The 27,414-nt window shown below is 40.8% G+C and overlaps 1 protein-coding gene across 2 annotated transcripts; it reads left to right on the top strand.

Annotated features, from left to right (window-relative positions):
• Positions 1-27,007, top strand: CD74 (CD74 molecule). 2 transcript variants are annotated; one of them, XM_073621093.1, is made up of 10 exons: positions 1-244; positions 10,812-10,993; positions 11,825-11,910; positions 13,330-13,392; positions 15,052-15,147; positions 15,552-15,669; positions 16,717-16,836; positions 20,459-20,653; positions 23,133-23,189; positions 24,766-27,007. In XM_073621093.1, exons 1-10 carry the CDS (start codon positions 174-176, stop codon positions 24,783-24,785), a joined length of 1,008 nt encoding a protein of 335 aa, XP_073477194.1. In that variant the 5' UTR covers positions 1-173; the 3' UTR covers positions 24,786-27,007. The 2 variants fall into 2 exon arrangements, with proteins under 2 accessions (XP_073477194.1, XP_073477195.1); XM_073621094.1 differs by lacking the exon at positions 16,717-16,836 and having other exon boundaries at positions 4-244.
• Positions 27,008-27,414: the final 407 nt, after the last annotated feature.

The following is a 27,414-nucleotide window of genomic DNA, read 5'->3' as shown; positions in this document are numbered from 1 at the left end:
CCCATTATTATTCGGGTATTTCCAACGCTGAGTTGGTTAAAAATATCACTTTCACTTCTCAATGTGGTTTCTATAGACTTTATTGCAGTTGCAAGCTAGTCCAACGCAGCATTCGGCTTTGATCCCAGCAGAGAGAAGTCACTGTCTCAGGTGTGCAGACTACACATCAGAAGATGGCAGATGAGAGCCAGAACCTGGTCCCGAATGAGGAGACCGTGGTGGAAACCGGGGAGAGACAATCACGGTACAGATCTTCAAACACTTGTGAACCTGAGTTTTCTGCTTCTAGAGCTATTGCATCTCGGTAACGCTTGAACAACTGAGAATGGTTCATTAAGGCTATGTTTCCACTATTGCGTCCCCAAAGTCACGCGATTTACACTGCGACTTTGCTATGCGATTTGTGATGCGATGTCATGCGACCGGTGAAAACCATGTGAGAACAAGTCGCACCGATGTCGTAACAAAGCAGTGCAAAAACCTTTTTTTGGAGTCGCTGCGACTTGAGTCGCACCAATTAGAACGGGGACCATTGAAATACATGGGTTTTGACTTATCATGCGACTTCACATGTGTCAAGTCGCACAACAACTCACAGTAGTGAAAACAGAGCCTAAAACCACAAAAATCTATAGTGTAAGGTACAATATGCCACTTGGGGACATTTCCATAAATCAAGCCTGGGCACACGGATTGAAATTCAGCCAGATCAGCAGGGACCAGTAGAATTTCGATCTGTGTGTGGCCCTCCCTGTTCGGTAGATGGGCTACTGTCGAATGGGACTGTTGGAAGACTTTAAATCGATCGCTGCAGCGCTGATCGGTGTATTCCAACAGTAGAGAAGTGTCCCCCCCCCCATCAGAATACAATAGCACCTGTGTGGATGAGGGAATTTTTTTTTTTCAGCCTGCCGACTGAACAAAAAAAAAAACAAAAAAATCTGAAAAAGGCTAACAAACGCTTGTTAATAGAATAGATAGTTATGAGGTCACTGGTGGCCTGATCTGTCCATGTCTTTGCCCAGATCTACTAGATGCAGCAAAAAAGGAAAGAAAAATATAAAAAGAAGTATTCATGAACTTTGAAAAAAGTTTAAACTTTTCAATCAAAGCAAAAAAGAAATTGCACTTCAAAACTAAACAATCGTGTGCACCTAGTCACAAAGTAGTTCAGGAAAAGTAGCACACCCTTTTAGTGATGACGTATGTTAGACAAGGAAATACAATAAATAATGATTTTTTATTTGATTATTTGTAAAGGCAAGAGCAGAAAAGACATCTTTATATTGGAAAGATTTGTGTCTAACACTTCTTTTTTTCTTTGCTGTGTGTCCCTCTCTCTGTGTCTGTCTCTGCTTACTTCTCTCTCTCTCTCTTTTTCTCGGTCTCTATGTACTTCTCTCCCTCTCTTTGTGTACCTCTCGCCCTCTTTTTCACTACGTACTTCTCTCTCTGTCTCTGTGTACCTCTCTTTCTTTTTCTCTACAGTAAATTGCGTTAAAGGCCTGGATTCTTTCCTTTCCTAAATGTATATAATATAACTTGGTAGTAACATTTATAGGTAAAGTTGATCCAGGGAATATCGGATTGTCTCTTGGGGGATCAGGAAGGATTATTTTTTCCCCTGCTTGGGCAAATTGGATCATGTTTTGTTTTTTTTTGCCTTCCTCTGGATCAACTGTGGGTATATTATTGTGTAGATAGAATTGTGTTTTTCAACCAGACTAACTATGTAACAACATACTGTACTTCTTTCAACTGTGTACCCCCCCCCCTATACCTCTCTCCCTGTCTGCATACCTCTTGCTCTCTTTCTCTAGGTACTTCTCTGTCTGTCTGTCTGCGTACCTCTCTCTCTCCTTCTGTCTTTCTCTACGTACTTCTCTTTCTGTTTGTCTCTGCGTACCTCTCCATCTCTCTTTCTGACTTTCTCTACATACTTCTGTCTGTCTCTGCGTACCTCTCTCTCCTTCTGTCTTTCTGTACGTACTTGTCTGTCTGTCGTTCTGCGCACCTCTCTCTTCTTCTGTCTTTCTCTATGTACTTCTCTGTCTGTCTGTCTCTGTGTACCTCTCTGTCTCTCCTTCTGACTTTCTCTACATACTTCTCTGTGTCTGTCTCTGCATACCTCTCTCTCCTTCTGTCTTTCTCTAGGTACTTCTCTGTCTGTCTCTGCATACCTCTCTCTCCTTCTGTCTTTTTCTACATACAGTACTGTACTTCTGTGTCTGTCTCTGCGTATCTCTCTCTCTCTTTCTCCCTTTCTGTCTTTCTCTACATACTTCTCTGTCTCTTTGTACCTCTTTCTCTTGACTTTTCTGTCTTTCTCTACATATTTCTCTCTCTGCGTACTTTTTTCTCTATCATTGCATGTTTCTCGCTTTCTGTGTACCTCAGTCTCACAGGCTGTCTCTGCATACCTCTTGCTCTCTTTTTCTATCTCAGAGTACATCTCTCTTTCGGTCTTTCTCTGTGTACCACTCTTGTTCTCTGCATATCTTTCTCCCTCCCTCTCTCCCTCTTTTTCTCGGTCTCTCCTTCCTCCTCTTTTTCTCCTCTCCCTCTCTCTTTCTGTCTGTCTCTGCATTATTCTCTCTCTCTCTGTCTGTCTCTGCATTATTCTCTCTGTCTGTCTCTGCATTATTCTCTCTGTCTGGCTCTGCATTATTCTCTCTCTCTCTGTCTGTCTCTGCATTATTCTCTCTGTCTGTCTCTGCATTATTCTCTCTCTCTCTCTGTCTGTCTCTGCATTATTCTCTGTCTGTCTGTCTGTCTCTGCATTATTATGCACTTCTTTCCTTCTCAGTCTATCGCTGCACACTGCGACTCTTATTTATTTGGAGAATAAAAAAGTCAAAATAAGTGTGCTCATAGAAATTGGCATATTTTTCTTCCTGAACCCATCTTTGTTACCCCCCCTCCATCCCAACCTTCCCTATGTCTATAGCCAGCCATACATGGATTGAAATATGGCCAGTTCAGCAGAGACCAGCTGAATTTCAATCCATATAAGCAGTTTGGTTGTATGGAAATCGATCAGCGATTGACTTCTGTACAACCACCCTGTTGGGGTTTCCTCGTTAGATCAGTGTAGCAAGCTATAGCCGGCAGTGCTGATCAGTGTATTCTGATTACCAGGAAGTCTCCCTGCTTTTAGAATACAATAGCTCAGCGGGAGGGTTCCCCCATCCACATTGAATATGCTGATTGAACGAAAAAAAAAAAAAAGACTCATCTATGGGCTGCTTATGTCTTTCCTTCAAAATGATCAATCTTTACATTTGACAACTTTCAGATAATCTTTTGCTTGTCACTCTCACACACAAAAAATATCTGTTATCCTGTGTACACACGACCGGACTTTCGACGGACTGAATCACGTCGGACTTTGACGGACTTTCGACTGACTTTTCGATGGACTTCCGTCAAATCGGACTTGTCTACACACAATCACACCAAAGTCCGACGGATTCGACCGTGATGACGTATGACCAGACTAGAATAAGGAAGTTCATAGCCAGTAGCCAATAGGTGCCCTAGCGTCGATTTTCATCCATCAGACTAGCATACAGACAAACAAGATTTTTCGACCAGACTCGAGTCCGTTGGAAAGATTTGAAACATGTTCTAAATCTAAAGTCCTTCACATTTTCGACAGAAAAAGTCCGCTGCAGGTCCAATGAAGCCCACACACGGTCGAATTGTCCGACGGATTCATTCCGTCGGACAAGTTTGGTCGAAAAGTCCGGCCGTGTGTACACGGCATTAGACCTCAGAAAAGTGAGAAAAAAGTTGTATGGCCATTTTAAGCACAGGAAAAATCTCCGAATTGCCCATATGTAGAACAGTTTGTAATGGTTAAAGTTGGCCAGACAAAGTTAGATTTTTTTTGCACAGTGGCTGATTGGATAGAGTGGACAATTTTCTGTCCGGCTCCTTTGATTTTTCAGTTGAAGGATATCGGGCAGGAGGGTGGGGAAAAGCCAACCCAGGCAGTGAATTTCAGCCGATTCCTCGGGAACCGGCTGAAATCTGCATAGTGTATGGCAAGCTTTAGTATAGGGTGAGATTACACTGTTGTGTTTCGTGCCAAGTTTGACAATTTAAGTTTTTACCTTATCAATTACTAAGTGTTGCCTGGCATTCTATAAAAAACATTTTGAAAAAGAAAACAAAAAACTATAAGCAGAAAAATGAACTACTTCTGTCTGCAAAGCACAGGTTCTGAAATGCTTCTCCCAGGAACTGGTGAAGTGAAGCAGTTCCAAAAGTTTCATTTGGCAGTTGAACAAAACAATCAGTAAAGTTTAACACACAGTTTCCCTGGTACTTTTCAGAGGAGCCATTCTCAACCAGGGTTCACTGAAACCCCAAGGCTCCTACAAAAGTTGCTGTGGGGTTCCCTGATCTGTGACCTCTTGTCTGATGGGGCATGCATAGATCCACGTCCAAAGCCACTTAGCAGAACCAGCGACATAACATCATATACATTTTAGCTGTCTGTAAGGGGGGTGCTGCTTGCTACGGGGGCATTAGTGCAGGCTCGCTCCCGAGCCAACTTTGTGTGTCCTTAGACACACAGAGCCTGGCTTGGCCCCACCGCCTGCCTTCTCCCCACTGGCTGTGATTGACAGCAGCGGGAGACGATGGCTTTATATGTTGCTTTATATGTTGATATCCTTGGAGTAAGGTGAAGGAGTGAAGGGTGGGCAAAGAGCTCCAGCACCAGCTCCGACAGAACAATAACATTTAAACAAGGTTTTTGAAAACAGTCCAGTCAATCTCTGTCCCTTCAAATAGGTTGCCGGATAAAGTACATCTAGTTGTATTTTCTGTTGTAAATCAATGAAAAATATTTGACCAGCACAGGAAATAGCTTAATACCATTCCTTTTTGTGCCCCATTTACACAATAAATGTACATGCACTTTCACTTTGTGAATTGCCATTCAAATGTTTTGAAAATAGACCCCTTGGCATCCTTACAGCAATTGGATTTTCTAAATATTAAACCTTTGCTGACCATGCACAGCCCTTTCCACGCAACGTCATCCTTTTTTTTTAATCAACTGATAATAGCAAAAAAACATCCAAGTTGATTGACGGAACATACAAGCAAGATCTTTTGTCAAAACCTTGAACAGTTGGCGATTATTTGCTTTGATGTATTTGTTTGCTTTATTCAAAGGCTGGTTGAAAATGATTTTTACTATTGGCTGAAAACGTCTTGCATGCGTCCAGCATAGGTGGAGTGGTTAGCCTCTATAGTTGTCCAATGACTGTTATGGGGCCTGGGGGTGTAGAGGGGCTTAAAGCATTTGTTCTTTTGAGACTTGGCAAACAAATCAACAAATGCAGCTTGATACAACCTCCGTTTTGAGACCAGGCCACACTTTGTTACTGTAAAGCTCATCAAGCACCTTTGGGAAGTGCCAAAAAAGTGTATAGGCAACAGACACACTTTAAATTGCTGCCATTATGTCTCAGAACACAAAGATACTGTTTCAGGAACAAACATCTATCTGCAAGGAGTGAAATATCATAAGCGTGGAATGTAACAACGCTGTAACATAATACAATGTAAGCTTACATCTTGATCATTTAAAGTAGGTTAAAACAAATCAGTAAACCTCTGTAATAAAAGCACATTTACCCATGTTTTACCTTTTTTAAAAATGCTGCCAGTACAGAAAATACCTGCTGATCTGTCAAAAATCCAGTGAGCCCCTAACTTCCTGTTAAAGCCGACAACGCTGCCTCTGTTGCACTGAAATTTAAAGTAGTTTTGCCAGCCATGCCAGAGTTATTCTCCCCTTCCAATTTGTTTTATAGATGAGAATGGTGGGGTATTCTGTATTCCATCAGAGTAGAACTGGGCGGGGCTCATAACACTGCTTTGGATTTCAGTGCAGCAGAGGCAGCATTGTCAGTTCATGGGATGTTAGAGGCTCACTGAGTTTTGGCAAATTATCAGGTTTTTCTCTGTACTTGCAATGTTTTAAAGGGGTAAAACATGGGGAAATGTGCATGTATTGCAGATTTTTTATTTTTATTTAATTATAAATATAATCACCTGCACTCAACTCAAGTGCAACAATTAGTCACATATCTATAAGTGTAAAAATCAACATAAATATAAATATATCAATCCCAAAATGCAGTATAATATCACAATAAAAATAAAGTATATATGTATAAATGTGCATAAAGTACAAAAAATCCTGTATAGTCCAAAAACTAATAAAGGACAAGACTTTTTTTTTTTACACTTTTGTACATATACTTTATTTTTATTGTGATATTATAACGTACTTTAGGAATTATGTATTTACATTTATGTTGATTTTTGAACTTTATATAGATATGTGACTAATTGTTACACTTTGTAATTAATTGTTGCACTCTATATGGCGCTGCAGGTCATTATATTTATGGTTCCATAGGGTTTTTGTACTGTATATCAAACTTTCTTCTAGCAGCCTCGTTTATCACAGCGCGGACCTTATATTAGATATTTGATTTTTATTTAATTGCTTTTTTTGTTTTGCCCAGACATATGCATTAAATGGGATGTATACTATAGCAAGCATATTTTTACCTGTAACACTGCCTGAAATAAATACCCAACCTTGTGTTGTCCTTCCTTTCCATCAGCTGCTCTAAAAAGCAGAGTACAGTTTTACTTTTACTGGATAACGCCCCACTTCAGGGGAAGTAAAAGATGTAAAATGGCTGCCATATCAAGCAGTAACACTGGCAAAAACTGGCAGATTTTCAAAAGGTCACTCAAGATAAGTAAGTTCAAATGCACATGAAAAATACCTATTTGTGATTTTAGATCTGGCAAACTACCCTGTCCATATACCCTTTAAGTGGCACAGATTTATAAGTTCTAATCTCAACAACGGTGGAGTGAAAAAAAATGATCCATGTTTGCATGTGGGAAGGTGGATATGGCCTTTTGTTCAAATAGCAAATCACATATTTAGAACTGCATGATGTCACCAGTTGCTGAGGAGAAGCATTTTGGAATCTGCAGATTTGCTACGGTTTATAGCTAAACTCCAGGAAAAAGATCACAGTGAATAATTGCCTCACTCGTATTAGGACTCGCTAAAGCATGCAACCATTTTCTTAACAGAAGAAACCCTGGATGAAAAGCTAATGTTATGTCAGGCACTGATAAAAGACCGTTGAGATTGCATATGCAGTCAGGTCCATAAATATTGGGACATCCACACAATTCTAATCTTTCTGGCTCTATACACCACCACAATGGATTTAAAATGTAACAAACAAGATGTGCTTTAACTGCAGATTTTCAGCTTTAATTTGAGGGTATTTACATCCAAATCAGGTGAACGGTGTAGGAATTACAACAGTTTGTATATGTGCCTCCCACTTTTTAAAGGATCAAATGTAATGGGACAATTGGCTGCTGTCTTCACCTGATTTGGATGTAAATACCCTCAAATTAAAGCTGAAAGTCTGCAGTTAAAGCACATCTTGTTCGTTTCATTTCAAATCCATTGTGGTGGTGTATAGAGCCAAAAAGATTAAAATTGTGTCGATGTCCCAATATTTATGGACCTGACTCTAAGTAAAATTGGCATACAAGTAAGAATACAATTGTACAAACTCATTTAGATTTACCAAGACTATGTAGCATGAAGGCCTAACCTATAGTATCCATTCAATTTGTATACAATCTGGAAGGCCCGTGCACTACAAGTCTTTAAAGCTGTCCAAGACAGCAGCATGAAAGCCTTCTTCTGTCCCAAGGATGAGAACTGCTTTCAGACAATGTAAATGTTGTCTACTACAGTAAAAGCCTTGTGACAACAAAATTCCAGTGAAATAAAACTTAATAGAAGCTTCACGATTTTAAATATATAAAGGCACCTGCTTGTGTCACAAAAAATAGTGAAATGCCCCTGTAGTGAAATTAAGTCAATCTGTAAATGATATAAAGAAAAAAGGGGTATGGAGCTAAAACCAATTTAAACTTATACATAAAATTCACAAATAAATACTTAAACCATATTAAAGTCCATAGTCATTCCCTAATGTGCATAAAAAATCCGCCACCATGAAATCTTCTGTGTGCCAACAGATATTGCTCCTGATTATGCCACTCAAATCACCAGCCTCTGTGTAAAAAAATGCACACTCACCAGCAGTCCAGTGACCCCTAACGTAATAAAGGTCAACTAGCACATTGGGATGTAGTCTCCAGATCGATCACTCCACTTCACGACAAACCAAACGTCCACTCAGTCTTCCAGAGACACAACAAGCCAGAGAAGTACCATAGTGTAGTATTTTTTTAACCCAAATGTATAAAGTATACATTTGGGTTAATGTCAAATGAACTCAAACTCGAGTGCCCAGACTCTGCACCAATGTAAACCACCCTTGTAAAGAAATCAGCACCGCCACACCACTTGGATTGCGGCGTGTGTTCCAACCACTGGAAGTTTGGGCCAAGAGCCTGTACTAATTTCGCAAAATCGCATCTTCAGGAAGCTTCCTGAAGATGTGATTTTGCAAAATGAGTACTTCTCTGGCCTATTGTTGTGGTGTCTCTGCAGCTAATATGGAAGACTGAAGGAACGCTTTGAGACCTGGGTTTTATGGGGCGATTGATCTGCAGACTATATCCCAATGCACTAGTTGACCTTTATTAAGTTAGGGGTCACTGGACTGCTGGTGAGTCTGCATTTTTTTACAAAGAGGCTGGTGATTTGAGTGGCACAATCGGGAGCAATATCTATTGGCACACAGAAGATTTCATGGTGGTGAATTTTTTATCCACATTAAGGAATGACTATGGACTTTATTATGATTTAATACATTTTTTGTGAAATTTGTGTATAAATTTGAATTGGTGTTAGCGCCATGCCCTTTTTTTCTTTATTCAATAAAAGCTTTAATAAAATCTTCATTCCCTTGTTTGTTTTGGTCAACCATAAGTTTTATTGTGAAATTGTACATGCATACACAGATAAACTGACATCAAAAAGGGAAGGTAGGATTCTGAGTCTGCATATTGTTTGTTTTTTGGGTATCCTGGGTTTATTAGTTTAAATAGGCTGTTAACCTTTCCGAAGTGACTGGTTCCCAATTATTCATGCCCCACAAAGAGTCTAGGATCCAGCTCTCAGCTAACCCAGACACTTGGGGGCCTGGGCTGCCTTCCAGGGGTTAGGGGTGCTACAATACATTTATTTTTAATAAAAAATTACTAGCAGATATTTAGACATGTCTAACTGGCCAGTGTAGCCATGATATCAGGCTATGTAGCTCTTTCTCTTAAAGCATTTGTTAACCCAAAAAAAGAAAAAAAAAGGATGCTGCTCCTTTAAAGCATTTTATACAGCACAGTGCTTGTGCTGTGTAATTTGGACCCCTATAACACCTAAAAAACCTGGCTGATCCTGCCAGTTTCTCACCTCCCCTATGTAAACTGACCATGATAATCATGGCTGCTGAGCCCTAACACCGTGGTCAGTTTACATGCCTCCGACATCCGCAGCCCTGCTCTCCTGTGTGTGTGTCCTTCTCCCCCCTCCCCTCTGCGGGTCACCTAGTGACAGTGCCGCCCCATCCCCTTCTGCTGTGGAATAACAAATTTGGCTGTATATTATCCATTCTTTCTCTTAACACAGTGCCACCTGTCTGTGTTTTATTAAAAATATTCCTCTATCGTATCTCACGGCGGCTCCCAGCGATCATGTGACCGGCTGTGTCTCCTCTCTCCCTCGCGTATCGCTGATGTCAGCGGGGGAATTGCGACCCCTCCCGCTGCTTTTGTCAGACGGGCAGAGAGGAGACACGGCCGGTCACATGAGCACCGGGAGCCGCTGTGAAATACGGTAAAGGAGAAATTGTTTTAATAAAACAGAGATAGGGGGGCACTGCATTAAGAGACAGAACGGAGTATGGAAATTTGTGAAAGTGGGTTAACATCCACTTTAAGTCTACTGGTTACATGGTTTGAATGTTCCAACAACTGTTAGATGATTATATATCTCCATTCAAATCTTTAGTTTAGAGTTTGTACTGCATATGTCCTCATGGAGTAAAAATATGAAAAAAAAATTGCAGTGTGAATATACTGGATGGGCATGGCTCCACAATGATGGTCAAATACACTTTGATAAATGATCGATTTATTTTCTGATCGGAATAATCAAATCTATGGTCAACAAGCCATTTGCTCAATATGACATACATGGGGAAGAAATTTTGATAAATTGATAGGACACGGTTGTAACTTACAATCGTAAATGATCAAGCGCATCTCTGTTTCCACCTTGTAATCGCATTATCTGATCAAAATATGATCATATTCATGAACAAAGTATCTCAGTGCTGCAGACTGATGCAAAAAGGTCAAGAGAATTCCAACTTGGCTGCTCGACTCAGTTTGGTCTAAATTGATCAGAAGGGAAATTATGGCTATTGGATTGGTTGTGTATTTTATCAGTTTGATCAATTTGCACATCAATCTTATTTAAAAAAAATGGAACCATGTATGGCCACCATAACCATAAGGGTGGCTGGAGAAAGACATCACATCCCAGTAAATCTAATTGACCTAAACATGCAGTTAAACTTTAAATGCCAATTCATAAAGGATGACAATACTTTTAATAATATTACATTCATTAGGGCCTATGGAGCAAATTCCGTGAATGAGTAGTACTGTGAAGCTTGCTGGCTCTAACAGCAGTGCTTTACCTTGTAGGCTTTAGTTTCTGGTCTGATGCATATTGTTAATACAATTTCTTGTTTCTTTTATTTCCACAGCACTCTGACCTGTAGCAAAAGTACAGCGATGCCTGTCCTGTTCGTCTTTGTAGGTCTCCTCATCGCAGGTCAAGCTGTGTCTGTATACTTCATCACCCAGCAGCATTCCACTATTAAGGGGCTGTCGGAAACCACAACTGCCTTAAAGTTAAAGGATATGATCAAGAATCTTCCTGGTTCATGTAAGTAGCAAGCTCTAATATCAACCATTGTAGCATCTGTGGGGTGGATTTTCTAGAGGTACATAGATTGTGAGCTTTGCAAGTGCAGTTGCACTCATTTTCCCCAGAGCTTGTAAATACGGTAAAGTTCTGCCGATTTCCATCATCTGATCATATGCAAGGAAAAATGTTTGTTTTTTATTTTATTTTTCTTGTACCTGATTTGGCATCCTTAAGTGAAGCTTTACCACATTTACTAAGCTCTGGGGAATATGAGTGCAACTGCACTTCCACTTCCAAATAGCACAATCTATTTGCCTTTAAAAAATCCACCCCATTATGTTTACATTGCATTAAAAGGTTCCACTAGCAGGCGGGATAGCGTACATATGTAATAGCACATTTCAGTCTTTGAAACTAGGGAAGTGACAGAATAAATGGTCTATAAGCCAATATAGGACTTACAGTAGACTGCACAGTGGTATAGCACCAAAGAAAAGATTCCCTTGTTGGCCACTAGGTGTAGACTTTACTTCACCAAAGACATTCCAGCCAACAAACAAGTTTCATTTTGGATAAATATATTTTTCATGGAATTGGCATTTACAATCCTGTCTAAATAATGTTTCTTGATTCAACTTAATTATTTAACGCCTGTGATAATTATAAATATGAAAATACATAAATTAAATATTTCAAGAATTAGCCAAAAAATATGTGTAGCACTGACTTCTTTAGTATATACAAAACTGACATCATCTGGACAAGGCAAAGAAGTTTTTAAAAATGAAATGTTGCTTTTTCCGAGCTGCATTTGCATAAATTAACATCTGTCATGTTTTCCACCTACAGCTCCCTACCAGCAAAATCGCCAGAAACTGAAGATTGCAACATTTAATATTCCACTGGCATTCAGTGATACGGACGGCTCTCCACAGGTAACTGGTCTTTCTCTCCTCAAAGGGCATGGAGGAAGCAGCGGGAGTCATTGGAGCAGAGAGCGGGGGTGAGGCCGAGCCACGCTGTGTGTCTGTCTATAGACACACACAGCTGTGTCCCTATAGGAAGCGTCTTCCTATGGTGGTGCATTAAGAGAAGGAGTGTCGGTGGGGGACCCCAGAAGAGGAGGTTCAGAGCTGCTCTGTGCAAAACAATTTCATGGAGCAGGTAAGTATAACGTGTTTATTATTTAAAAGAAAACCCTGAGCCTTCACAAATGATTTAAAGCTGAACTATAGTATATGTTTTTTGGAATAAAGCACAATACATGTTAATTATGTGTAATGGCGTGTATCCCATTATCTGCTTCTGCTACAAATACTGCACTCTGTTCTTCCTCGCAGCCACCAGATACCATCCTTAGTGGCTGTCTTCCTTTGCTGGAAGTCAGTCACAAGGCACATAGTGGAGGACTTGTAGCAGAATAAGATACCTGCAGGTAATGGGATACACGCCATTACACATAACTAATATGTAGGGGGAGATTTACTAAAACAAGTGCACTCAGAATCTGGTGCAGCCCTCATGGTAGACAATCGCTTCTGACTTCAGCTTGTTCAGTTAAGCTTGGACAATAAAACCTGGAAGCTAATTGGTTACTATGCAGAGCTGGACCAGATTTTGCACACCCTAGCTTTAGTAAATAACCCCTGTGTCGTGCTTTATCCCAAACAATATATATTATACATGAAGTACAACTAAAGGCAAAACTTTCTTTTTAGCTTTGGATAGAGTGGAGAGAGATTAGAACCCCTGTCAGTTTGTATTGCGTTCTGTGCCCCCATTAAGGAGATTCACCCTCTTTATTTGTCCTGTTTAGCGTTACCATTGAAAGTGACAGCAAAAGAAAATCCCAATTTTTGAGTTGTCCCCAGAAAAGTAATAGATGGGAAATCTTCCAATGGGGACACTTGTTCTGGTGACCTGAGGGTCCCCAAGGAATTCCCATAATTTGCAGGGATTTCTTCTCCCTTCCTGTTTGGCTATGGAACAGGAAGTGAAGGGAAATCTCCACAATGGGACACAGATGGTGAAAAAAAAAATCTGACAGGGGTTATAACCCTCCCTTGCTCTATCCAAAATGAAAAAAAAAGAAAAAAAGTTTTGCCTATAGTTCTACTTTAAGCTCTAAGAATAATATCTCACAGCACAGTTTTCAGAATCCTTCTTGGTCTGACACCAGCAGAGTGAATTCTAAATGGTTGCTGCAGGTTATTTCTACAAACTAGAATTGATGCTCTTTTATTGAATAAAGACAATAGTGACAAGTTCAGTGCTGATTTAAAATCTTCCAAAGAAATTGCAGGAACATTACTGAAAATAATCAAGTTTTACAAGACAAACTTCTTTATTTGTAGAACCTGGAAGCTATTGCAGAGGAGAGCAACACGATTGAAGATGCAGTTAAATACATGCTTCTGGTGAGTGGTTGTATCTATTCAAATGCCATTAACTAATTTCACTTCTTCATTTTTTTTCTATTTAAAACCAAACTCAAAAACAAAAAACAGCTAAGTACACAGATGAAATATATGGGAGCTGTTTACCAGCCAAAGAATTTGTATGTTTGTCCATACATTCCTGAGATTTACACAGCCCTGCCCCATAACACAACCAGTTGAATAATGCCACTTACATTTAACCACTTCGGCCTGGAAGAATTTACCCCCTTCCTGACCAGTGCGTTTTTTGTGATTCAACACCGCGTCGCCTTAACGGACAATTGCGCAGTCGTGCGACGTGGCTCCCAAATAAAACTGATGTCCTTTTTTTTCCCACAAATAGAGCTTTCTTTTGGTGGTATTTGATCACCTCTGTGGTTTTTATTTTTTGCGCTATAAACAAAAACATAGCGACAAATTTGAGAAAAAACGCATTATTTTTTACTTTTTGCTATAATAAATATCCCCCAAAAATATTTAAAAAAACATTTTTTTCCTCAGTTTAGGCCGATACGTATTCTTCTACATATTTTTGGTAAAAAAAAAAAAAAAAATCGCAATAAGCGTTTATTGATTGGTTTACGCAAAAGTTATAGCGTTTACAAAATAGGGGATAGTTTTATGGTATTTTTATTAATAATTTTTTTTTTACTACTAATGGCGGCTATCAGCGATTTTTATTGTGACTGCGACATTATGAAGGACATGTAGGACATTTTTAATACATTTTTGGGACCATTGTCATTTATACAGTAATCAGTGCTATAAAAATGCACTGATTCCTGTGTAAATGACACTGACAGTGAAGGGGTTAACCACTAGGGGGCGGGGAGGGGTTAAGTCAGTACTATGGATGTGTTCTAACTGTAGGGGGGATGGGCTGTGTGTGACACGCCACTGATCTCTGCTCCGATGACAGGGAGCAGAGATCAGTGACACTTGTCACTAGGCAGAACGGGGAGATGCTTGTTTACATCGGCATCTCCCTGTTCGTCCTCTCCGTGAGGCGATCGCGGGTATCCCCGCGGCGATCGAGTCCGCGGGACCCGCTACCCGACTCACGGAGCTCGCGGCAGGCACGCACGCACACGTCGGCAAATTCAAAGTAACGTACGGGTACGTTACTTTGAGCAGCCGTGCCATTCTGCCGACATATATCTACAGGAGCCGGTCGGGAAGCGGTTAAGGAATACAGTGGCGTCTTGTTTTCACTGCAGCCTTCTGACTGGATAGTGAAAGAGCAGCAAAAAAAAAAAACCTGACAAGGTCATCACTCTGCTCTCTCCTCCTATATGCATTTTCCTACACATTTGCATGTAGCAAACCTGATTGGCTCCCAGCTCTGCCCCTCCCTCTCCCTGTCTGATACTGTGCAAGAGGCTGATACCAATTCAAAATCAGGTATTCACATTCATTACATAGAAAAAAGAATGATTGAATGCCTAGGTGCATTCATTTGGCTTTTGCCTGGAACACAGCTTTAACAAAAAATGTGCATTTAATTTTGTACAGTAACAAGTAATGTCGCTCTGCCTGGGTCTTATCTCTATTCCTGAACCATGAATGTTCTGTGTTGCCCATGCATAGCATATACATTATATATTTATACGTTTTTCACTGTCCATTTCTTATCTGTAGAGAACTAACCCCCTGAGAAAATACCCAACACTGAATGGCACCATTCTTGACAATCTGAGGAAGCTGAAGAAGACTCTGAGTGACCAGGAGTGGATGGTCAGTGTTTATAATTCATATGGAAAATAGAAATCTTTAGACTTTGCTACAAACATATGAAACCTGATTGGTTGCGAAGTAAAGCAAGTTCCACTTTTAAAATTAAAATATATGTAAATTATAATTTTTTTGTTTATATAGTGAAGAAGGGTTAAACCACCTGTCAATTTTTGATTTTTTGATTTCTGTGTCCCATAAGACAAAACAGGAAGTGAGAGGAAATCTCTCCACTTGGATGCACACAGCAATAAACATAAACTGACAGTTTTTATTTTATCTAGAATTAGAAAATGAAACACACTTTAAATGAAAAAAAAAACAAAAACTCATTGTCTGTACAATGCTGTAGCAAGTAAAATATATCTTTTATAATGACCTTAACATTTTTTTTTTATCTCCTTAAGGTTTTTGATGCATGGATGCAGCAGTGGTACTTGTTCTATTTGGTGCAAAACCCTGAGACACCCACACCAACTCCAGCACAGAACCCTAAAACCCCTCAGCCAACTCCAGCACCAACAGGTAGAGGTGTAATAGATCAGGCACTGCATACAGGCTTTACGCTGCCATGGTGCAACATGGGAAGGCAAAAGCAGCTGCTCTTACAGCCTTGTGTGTTGTTTGTTTTGGCTTTAGAAATATGGTGCTTGCACAGAATTGTGATATATGAAGTATGTCGTAGCTATGTATGTAGAAGTTCATCAGAATGTTAAAAGTCAGCATTACCAGGAAACAGCTCCTTAAAGTGGGAAAATGTTGTCATATTGGCACTGGCCTAGTGGAAATATGGAAAATGTACACCAGTGAGGAGAAACAGGAAATTCTAGCCATTGTGAAGGCTCCAAGCCCTTGACCAGACTATTTAATCTATTTTAATTTGGATGGACTTTTGTAAAAAAAAAAAAAAATCAGAGCATTAAGGCAGAATTGGACCTTAGGCAAGGTAGCAGCTTTGGCCCCTCATCCCATCAAATGACATTAACAAGCATTGCAGTAGGCATAGAGGAGCTTTGCCATTTGCACTGTCTGTACTGGCATAGCACTCCCCATCTGACAACAAGTGCCTACTGCCTAGTGACTGACAGGTGCACATCTTTGACCAACACTACGGTTTACTTCAGGAGCATGAATGTTGTAGCTGGGCTGCCTAGACAGCAACCAGGCCCTAGGCTGCTACCTAGGTATTCTTGTGGATGTTCCAGCTCTGTATTAAATACAGTAGATAAGTACTATTGAGACTGATAGATTTAGGATACATATTTTCCTCTGCAAGAGAGGTGTAGTGCATTTTAGGATTATACATGTCTTACCTTACATCTCCATTGAAGGTGTGTCTAATGGAAACCAAACCAGTGATGCAGCAAGTAAAGTTTTTTTCATAACACAAGAACACACCAAAATTTACTTGGACTAACAAAACGCATAAACCACGTATCTTCTGCATTGGCGCTGAAGTCTCCGTCTGTCTCTGTGCCGCTCAGCTAATAGATGCTGCTAAGCCTGGACGTATAGCATATAAAGTCATCTTCTGTCCAGCACCTTTCACAGTCTCCAAAATTTGTTCCTCAGGAGTTGGAGACTTACTGGAAATGTGGAAAGACAACGATCGCCTTAGCGAAAACTTGGTTTATGCTTCTACCAGTTACTCCACCGACACAGAGCCCAGTATTATTGATGAAAGTCCAAGTGGTGAATATGTTCTCTCCTCTTATATATAGTAGTACACAAGAGTACAACAAAGCCATCCTACAGAGAAACTAGTGGATAGAGATTCAACGACTGTGTCATGAGCATCCATTAGGAGCATGTATGTGGGTGTTGAAGGTTGTTATAATCAATGGAGCTTGACACCATGCACCATGTAAAGTCCTCTGTGTCTTCTATGGTGAACATAAGGTTCTGTGCTATCAGTATTAGTTGGGGATGGGGCTTATTTTGCTGGGCACAGAGGTGGAGCTTGCTGTGGTTTATCGGTTACAACACTAAAATATTAAGGACCTGAGTGATCTCTATTTTTAAAAACACTGGGCCTTAGCTATTCGTTGAATGTCCAATAGGAATTGTACACTATATGGCAACAGCTTGTGGACACCTGACTGCCACACCTATCTGTATGGCCAAAAGTATGCAGACCCCCTCCAATTTATTGAGTTGGTGTCTCCAGTGAATGATACTGCTAAAACATACAAAGACATTTTAAACAGTTATGTGTTTTACTTCCAACCATGTGATAGCAGTTTAGGGAAGACCCTTTTCTGTTCTAGCATGACTGTGCCCCTGGGCACAAAGCCAGGTGTATAAAGACAAGGATTTTCAAGTTTATTGTGGAAGAACTTGAGTGGTCATACAAAGTCCTGGACCTTGACCTAATTTAACACCTTATTGGATGAATTGGAACATTGTGAGCCTGGTCTTCTCACTGTACATCAGTACCTGACCTCACAAATGCTCTTCTGGTTGAATTGGCACAGATTACGACATAAAAAATATTGTGGAAGCCTTCCAAGAAGTGTGGATTCTGTTATGCCGCGTACACACGGTCGGACTTTTTGACCGGACTGGTCCGACAGACTTTCCAGCGTACTTTCGACGGACTTTCTAACGAACGGACTTGCCTACACACGATCACACCAAAGTCTGACCAATTCGTACGTGATGACGTACACCGGACTAAAATAAGGAAGTTGATAGCCAGTAGCCAATAGCTGCCCTAGCGTCGGTTTTTGTCCATCAGACTAGCATACAGACGAGCGGATTTCTGGGTCTGGCGGAGTTACGACAAAGATTTGAAGCAAGTTCCAAATCTAAAATCCGTCAGATTTGCGACTGGAAAAGTCCGCTGAAGGTCCGTTAAGCCCACACACGATCAGATTGTCCGCCGGCTTTGGTCCGTCGGACCAGTCCGGTCGAAAAGTCCGACCGTGTGTACGCGGCATTAGAGTTGAAAAAGGGAAAGGAGGGAGAGGGCAACTGTATTAATGCCTATAGTATTGGAATAGGATGTCCAGCAAGTTTATATAGGTGTGAGGGTCCGATGTCAACTTTTGACCATATACACTAGTACCCCAGCGTTATCAATCATGTTCTGATTAAACAAAAAAACTGAAAGTTTGAATCTGCTGGAAAGGTACAATGTAATGTAAGAAGGGCCAACAAAAGGGAGCAGCAAAAGAGGAAAACTAGTTCTTTCAGCATTTCTTGGCTGCACAATAATTTAGCTTGCATTAACGTTTCATGTCTGTGGTGTTGAAGCTGCCCTCTGTGATGAAAGTCTTGTCATACCTTTTAATATTATTTTACATTGATTATGTGTTCACTTAGGCATTTTCTATACAAACATATGTATTTTACAAGAAATGTATGGGATTTTGTTTTTAGATTATATAAAATGTAATTAAAGCTGAAGGTTAGCCACAAAAAATCTCCTATAGCCTTGGTGAGCTAATTGACCTGTGCTTATCCATCACTCCCAATGGAGCAATGGATGTCAATAGACATGTGTCAGTTATCACCCGCCAGCATCCGATCCGCTAAAAACAGATGGATGGGGATCCATTCCCCATCTATATGGCAAATTAAGTCGGATGACAGGCCGTCAGTTTGCATTCAACAGCCCATAGAGGGCAGTGGACTGTGTATGGGTCCGCTTTGCATCAGCAGAGCAGACACGGATCTGTCATCCCACTGCTCAGCAGGGAATCAGGCAGACTGAGCAGGCAAACTCTGCCAGTGTGAAAGGGGCTTAATGAAGTATGTGCCATGCTGTGCAGGCAGTAGAACTCTGGAGAAATCTTCACCGCAGGTGTGCCCTGTCCTCTTTCTGTCTCTGAAATTTTGGGGCTGCAGGGGTTAATAGCTTCCAGGTCTTCTGTGAAGCTGCTGTGAAAAAGTTCCTGTAAAAGGACATACCCCTCCTCCTTCATTAAAAAATGTTCTTTCATTGCCTGTAAAGGTGGAGTCTGATAAGTGACAAGATCCTCTCCCCTATTCACACATTTGCTATGCTGTTAAAAAAAAAAAAAAAAAATAGTGTCCTTGTGTATGTGTGTATATATATATATATATATATATATATATATATATATATACATATATACATATATATACACACACACACACTATATTACCAAAAGTATTGTGACACCTGCCTTTACACGCACATGACCTTAATGGCATCCCAGTCTTAGTTGGTAGGGTTCAATATTGAGTTGGCCCACCCTTTGCCGCTATAACGGCTTCTATTCTCCTGGGAAGGCTGTCCACAAGGTTTAGGAGTGTGTCTATGGGAATGTTTGATCATTCTTCCATAAGAGCATTTGCAAGGTCAGGCACTGATGTGGACAAGAAGGCCTGACTTAGAGTCTCTGCTCTAATTCATCCCAAAGGTGTTCTATTGGGTTGAGGGCAGGACCAGGCCAGTGAAGTTCCTCCACCACAAACTCACTCATCCATGTCTTTATGGACCTTGCTTTGTGCACTGGTGCGCAGTCATGTTGGAACAGGAAGGGGCCATCCCCAAACTGTTCCCACAAAGTTGGGAGCATAAAATTATCCAAAATGTCTTGGTATGCTGATGCCTTAAGAGTTCCCTTCACTGGAACTAAGCCCAACCCCTGAAAAACAACCCCACACCATAATCCCCCTTCCACCAAATGATTTGGACCAGGGCACATAGCAAGGTCCAAAAAGACATGGATGAGTGAGTTTGGGGTGGAGGAACTTGACTGGCCTGCACAGAGTTCTGACCCCAACTCGATAGAACACCTTTGAGATGAATTGGAGCGGAGAATGCGAGCCAGGCCTTCTCGTCCACATCAGTGCCTGACCTCACAAATGCGCTTCTGGAAGAACGGTCAAATATTCCCATAGGCACCCTCCAAAACCTTGTGGACAGCGGTCCCAGAAGAGTTGAAGCTGTTATAGCTGCAAATTGTGGGCCAGCTCAATATTGAACCCTACGGACTAAGACTGGGATGCCATCAAAATTCATGTGCATGTAAAGGCAGGCGTCCCAATACTTTTGGTAATATAGTGTAGCTTTAGATTGAACTTGTGGGCATTCATATGTGCGTATTACAAAAAATTGTTTTGGAAGAAGTAAAACAGAAAAATCCAAAACATAATCCTCTCTGATCAATTGCACTCTAGTCACTTAGACGTAAGATGAAACATAACTTATCAAAGAAAGTATGATTCAAAGGAAGAGTTTGATTGTTTGCGAAGGGTTTCTTCTGTTGTGAATAGTTTTTATGTATTCTACAAACTACTTTTAAACTGGATTCACTTATTTGTATGTGGTTATATGTATCAGGTGCCTCTGTGATGTCAGAATGCATGGCGAGGGCCAGTATGCACGCTCTGCCTGGTGCTTACATACCACAGTGTGATGAGAATGGCGACTACAAGTCTGAGCAGTGCTGGAGAAGCACCGGATATTGCTGGTGTGCCTACAAGAATGGAACTGAGATTCCAGGAACCAGATCCCGTGCAAAAATTGACTGCAAACGTAAGAACACACATGTCTTACTCACATAGCTGAAGGTACCATAAGATGTAGGACAGCCACAAACATTGATTTGCGAGAATGATTGCTACATATACAGTACGCTCATAATTGTGTCTGCCCGCTGGTGTTGGCCTTATCTTAAGGGGACAGTAGTAACATTTACCCTAATGCTTAGCCATAGCTAAACATTTGTTTTGCTATCAGATAAAGTATGAGATAGACTATGGGGGTTATTTACAAAAGGCAAATCCACTTTGCACTGAAAGTACACTTGGACGTGCAGCCGCTCTAAATCTAAGGGGCAGATCTGAAATGAGTGGAAGCTCTGCTGATTTTATCATTAAATCAGGTGCCAGCTAAAATGTTGTTTTTTATTTTCCTTGCATGTCCCCCTCGGATCTACAGCGACTTTACTCCCAAGTGCACTTGCCTTTCATAAATAACCCCCTATATCTGCACTGCAGTTAAATAGCAGGCATCAGGAGGTGCCACATCAGAACTGCAACGTCAGAGCCTGACTTCTCATGGGGCTGCTGAAGCCCAGAAAACCCATATTGTGAGGTATGGGCCAAATAGGTACATCCATGCTGTAGAGCCCAATATCACTAGCCAGCCACTTGTAAAAGTTACATTCTTTATTGAACTCGATGAAACAAGCAAAACACCTTCCTTCAGCCAAAATGGAGCACACAGTCGATACTCCCGGTATAACAAAATCAAACAGTGGATCAGGGGTGCAATGCTAGACTCCTGCAGACAAGCCCTGCAGATTTCAGCCCATACCTACATGGCTTGTGAATGAACTACAAGGCCACTCATCAGCGACCTCACAGTCCATTCAGAACTACAAATGGTCAGCTACAAAGGCTGATGGTACTTGTAGTTCAAGTCATTCACTTAGCAATGGCAAGAAGTCTCGGAGACAGACAGTCCCAATATAGGATCCAGCCCTCCAAATGGAACAAGTATCAGTTTTAAACAGGATAGCATATTATTCCCCAAGCTGGGCCAAAGATCTTATCTGGACCTGCAAAAACAGACTTTCCAGGAACACACAGGTGTACTGTGGGTACTTCACTATGCTTGACTGAATCAAACAGTATATCCATTGGTATGGTACAGAACATTGCATGAAGAAGTATGTGTGCACATACAGTGTACAGCAAAACATGCATCAAAAGTACACAGTCATAGGAACAGAATTACACGGTATTTACAATCCAAACATTATCTGGCAGTATGTAGTAATTAGTTTCTATGCTAGTATATGTAGTCCTCCTCAGTGTACTAGTCTGAGGTCCAGGGAGCCCACACTTTGTCGTATTTCCATTGACAACCCCTGTTTATATACGTAATCCTATACATAGGTAGGGCAGCTCCAATCTGTGCCCTCCAGGAGGAGAGAGAGGGGGGTGGGCATAATCCATTTAAGGAGTATTTCTTTTTTTAGTGTAAAAGAGAAGGTATGAAATTAGTAATCTGGAGTGATGAGAGCGTTGTTCCTCATCATGAACCCCTAATAAGGCCAACTCAGGTAGCATTGGGAGGGACAGCTGCAGTCTAGAGTTTATTTCCCCAAATACCTTCGTCCAATAGGCTGAGATGACGGGACAGTCCCAGAAAATATGAATGTTCCTATGTGTGCTTTACATCTAGGACACTCAGGGTCCCTATCTGGAAATATTCTGTGAAGTCTTTGGTGCGTATAGTATATTCTGTGCAAAAATTTTACCTGTATGAGTTTGGGGCCATATTCTGAACAGTCCTCCCATCCTTCCCTGTCTAGTGAGGGTATGTCACTGTGCCATGTTTCCCACAGTTTCTCTAGCTTGGGTGAGTCATTGCCCAGGAGTGCACCATATAGAGTGTATAAGGGTTTAGTTAGGTCCCCTGGTATCAGAAGCTCCTCTATAGGGTCAGACTTGAGTAAAGGCGGGCAAGGGAATTGAGTCCTGGCAGCATGGTTAAGTTGCAGATATCTGAATTCCATCCAGCTAGGTAAGTTGTATTTGATGTTCAAATCTGTAAACTGCAGTAGGGCACCCTAGGGCATGATATGGTCCAGTGTTGTAATGCCATATCTGGCCCACAACTGGGGATCTGGGATGGATCGGAAGTGTGGTAGGGTGGGGTTACCCCATAGGGGTTGTGCCGGAGACCACTGATCCGGCCGCTTAAAGCTGCCGCATTGGATTTAGACCCCTGGTACCACCACTGGACTGTCACTAGAACTGCCGCCCAATAATAAACTTGAAAATTGGGAAGGGCCAGTCCACCCAGGTGGGCAGGCAGCCAGAGCGTGGAGCGGGCCAATCTTGGGATCGCTCCACTCCAAATAAAGGATCCTATGCACTTGTCTGATTTAATACATTCTTAGTGGCAAGATTGATACCATGATCACGCAGCCAAAGTGAGTTATTTTGCTAGACAACTGATTTTATATTAAAGTATAAATTGTACAAACTTATTTTTTTGACAGATATTCAAGATAACCTAATTGAGGAGTACGATATGCAATATGCTCTACCCCTTAATGGTAAATGCTAAATATTTATTTGTATTTCATAGCATTAAATCATTTTTCAATGACTGAAAAGAACCCATAAGAAAAGTGCCTTAGGCAGCCATAGACGTGGTCAAATCTCAGCCAGTTCAGCAGGTACAGGCTAAGATTCGAACCATCTATGGGCAGGTTAAATGTACCAAGTTGATTGATCGATCAACTTGGTTACAACCAGAATACCGGATTCACTTGCTGTTATCGCTAGAGGCTGCTATAGCCATTAGCAATAATCAATGTCTTCTCCCGCCGTCATTACAAGTCCAATGCTTGTCGGCCCTTACAACAGCTGTAAAAACCTGACAGGGGGTCTAACCGTTCCCCACTTTATCCAGAGCTAAGAAAAAAAAGGTTTTGTCTGATCCTACATTGCTATTGCATGTAAAGACGGCCATAGATGGATCGAAAATTGGGCCGGTTCAGCAGGGACCGGACGAATTTCAATCTATGTAAGGGCACCATGGTTGTACACAAGCTGATCAATCGATTGACTTGTGTACAACCAGCCTGTCAGGTTTTTCCCAAATGATTAGTGCTGCCGGCTGTAGCTGGCAACACTGATCATTGTATTCTGCTCTGCTGCCAGGGAAGGCTCCCCACTGGCAGAATCAATTCTCGCTGCGGGGATGATTCCCTCATCAACAGTTAACGAATAAAGCAATTTTCTTTTTTTTCCCCACAAAAATGGCATAATGTATGGCCTGCCTAAGGGGGAGGCTGAGTTTGTGTACCCTTCTCATATCCCAGAAGGCATTTTGGGTATGCAATGAAGAGGCTCATTGTAATGCTAAAGGAAAGTTCTTGCATGTTTATGGTGATTAACAACTCTCAGATAGCTTAAGCTTTGTCATATTATAGTTTACTTACTCAGCTGCCAGCAGCCTATGAAGGTCTTAAGGCTCGGTTCACACTGCTGTGATGCAAATTACATCAGTTTTTGAGTGCGATTCTGGTGCAAATTCATAGTGCGCTTTTTCTGTGTCAAGTGCAAATCTAATGCGAATTTGTGATGGGCTTGGTCACAGCTACCCTTTTGTCTGTCCAATAGAGGCCCAAAAAAATAAAAAATAAATAAAGCTGGATTCACAGTAATGTGAACACAGTATTTCTAGAAGATCCCTAGAAGTCTACGGAGCTGAATTCGCACAGGATCAAACTGGCATGGCTGTTTTTTTAGTCGCATCAGAAACGTACTGCATTAAAGTAAATGGCCTTCATTGAAAACGTTTTTCAGCATTCGCAACTGATCAAAATCGCATCAGAATTCACATCACTGTGAACCAGGCCTCAATATACTGCAGTTTATAGTTAGTTGAGGATAGTACCAGCTATAATTAAAAAAAAAAAAAAAAGGCTGAAATACTTGCCTTATCTGGAAAGAAATGGCAGCTCTTGTATCTTAGTACTGGGTTCTATGACCAAATGCCTAAAGCAAAAAAAAAAAAAAGACAGCTTTGGTTTGATTGTAAGCATAGGACAAAATAGATATAGCTCCAAAAGATCCACTTTTGTTTGAATATGCCTGTAAAATCGTGTTTGTGTTTTTCTGCAGATGAAGAAAAAATTGAGTGATCAAGCAAGGACACAATTGTTCCAACAAGCTGCTTAGTTCCAGCTTAGCGCAGAGGCTTTTCTATGTGTGGAGACAACAATTTTTTATTTCTAATATAAGGTTCTCTCTTTAGGGTTATTATGCAAGAACTACTGCAAGCAAGACAAAATCTAGTAATAAATGTAAAGAAAATAGTACTTATCTGCTTCTTCTAATTTGTTTTTGGATGCCAAATAAAAAATGCTCCATAATGTTTGAGGCTTGTGTCAGGAATGAAAGACTACCTGCAATCTAATTCTGTCTCTGGTCATGACCCAGATAACTATTACGTAAAACGAAGTTAGACAACATCACTTCCCCATCAACAAACTCTTCCATTCGCTCAGATGTCAAAATAAAGACAACTGGCGGGGAGAGGTTGGTTTTGGGTCCACACTTTCAGTGCGGGAGTGTCGGGTTTTTGTGCTGATGATCTTGGGACAGTAAAAGGTTAGGAGTAGGGTTTAAAGCAGAACTATAGTCAAAAATGTTCTATTAACACTAACACACCTGGGTTCTCAACGCTGAAAACCATCGTACTAGACTCTTAACCAACATTGAGGCTGGGTTTGCAATAGCAGATTTTAACCGGCTCTCTATGGAGCCGGTTCACATATTTCTACAGCAGTGTCTTTTCGTCTGTTTTTGATCCAAATTCAGCCCAAAATTCGGACTGAAAGCGGACCTGAAAAGATGAACCAGGACGCATTGTGAGCCGGATGTGGCTCATATGTGAACCCAGCCTGAACACTTCCTTAATAGTTCATTAAACACAATTAGATGCACCTAATCATATCCTCCCTATTGCTTCACATAGCTGTGGCAAGTGAAAAAGTGCAGGAAATTTAAACTCAAGTGACAGGTGTTATGTAGCAACTTGTTCCCATTTGTACACGGCCCTAAGGAAAAAACTGTGAAGAGCACCTCTAACTAAAAAATAATACCAAACATCACATTTATTAACTGGTGAATTTTGTCTTGCCTGTAGTCCTTCCTGTTTTTTTGTGTTCCTTTGGGTTACCGGTGATTGGTAAGAAAATCATATCATTTAGTATGTTATTGCGAACAACAAATTTCATAAACAGCATAAAGGAAGCGTCACAAACAAGTGATCACTGTGATTGGGCTATCACAGCAAGGCGTGGCTCACACCAAGCAGCCTAGAAAATCACGTGATTTTCAGTGCAACTTTGGAGTCAGACTTTAATAGGACTTTTAGCCCAGGTTCACACTTACAGCGGGAATGAAATAGTGCGAGTTCAGCTGAACTCGCACATTGCAGGGATTTACTAAATCACACGGCTAATCGGCGGCTTTTGCCGGCAACAGCACCCTCCGAATGGGTGCGACACTGACTTTGTGGTGTCGCACCAATTCCCAAAAGTAGTTTCTGTACTACTTTTGGCCACTTTGGAGTGCAATCTCCATTGTAATCTGTGCAGCAACCCACACAGATGTCCCTGAAATCACCCCCGAAGTCGGGACTGACATGCGGGAATGAAATTGTGCGACTTCAGCTGAACTTGCACCATTTCATTCCCGCTGTCAGCGTGAACCTGTAAAGGGACATTCTAGTCTCAATCAAAATGTTTAGATTCTTGTGACCCGTCTTGGCAACAAAAAAAAAAAGAGAAGTACATAATCACAAAACCCCTTGAAATCAGTTTTTTTTTTTTTTTAATTGGTGTGGATTTATTGCTGATCATTTATGTACAAATATTACTATAAGCAACCACAGTGCTTAAACAGATGTACAGCAGTGCCTGATTTCACATACAGCTAGTTGGTGCTGCAGGAACAAGCCAACTGGAAATCCCCTTCATACCCACAAATCACTTATCAGTAACAACAGGAAATTTAAACTTGCAACAACCAATGACTTAACAATTGTGCACATCTGTAAACAGATACCATTTTTTTTTGGGGGGAGATTTTACTTATATAAAAAGAGAACTACTTTGACATGTGACTTTTCTTTTTACCAAGTAACAGAACATAGAATCTATGTAGTTGCATTATGTTTTATCTCTTTAATTTGCTTGATAATTCTTTTAATGACAAGTTGGTATTTGGCTTGAGTTTAAGGTTAACTTTCCTGAGTGTTTCTATTGCATTGCTATACTATCAGATCATCTTGATGAAAATCATATGTACACTGACAATGAAATGTGAGAACTATAATAAAAAAGAGACATGTAGTCAGTATGGTGTACAGTATTCATTTTCACAGTAAAAAAAGTAACGCACAATCCTGCCACTCTGCAAGATGTGATCTTGAAAGGCTGAGCAGTGAGTTCACAGGCTTTGTAAATAGAATATTTTATATATTTTTAACCATTAATTGTGGGGATTGTTACATGTGTGCATTCTGATTGTTGAATGGGGGATATATGTAAACACATCTGTGTAGCTATGGCCATACTTATAATTTCTGTTACAAATCTAGGAATATTTTAGCTCAGATTTGGACGGTTAAGCATTTTAATTGGGCTTTAACTAGGCTAGGCTTGCTCTCTTTAAAATGTTGCCGTCATGCCCCATTGAAAATAATTACTTCTAGCACAACAACGTCCCAAAATAGACAATTCTCTAAAAATACTTTCTATACCT

Source organism: Aquarana catesbeiana, linkage group LG03 (assembly GCF_042186555.1).
Source record: "Aquarana catesbeiana isolate 2022-GZ linkage group LG03, ASM4218655v1, whole genome shotgun sequence".
Classification (NCBI taxonomy): Eukaryota; Metazoa; Chordata; class Amphibia; order Anura; family Ranidae; genus Aquarana; species Aquarana catesbeiana.
The sequence above is the reverse complement of the archived record's forward strand: the minus strand, read 5'-3'. Positions and strand labels throughout refer to the sequence as shown.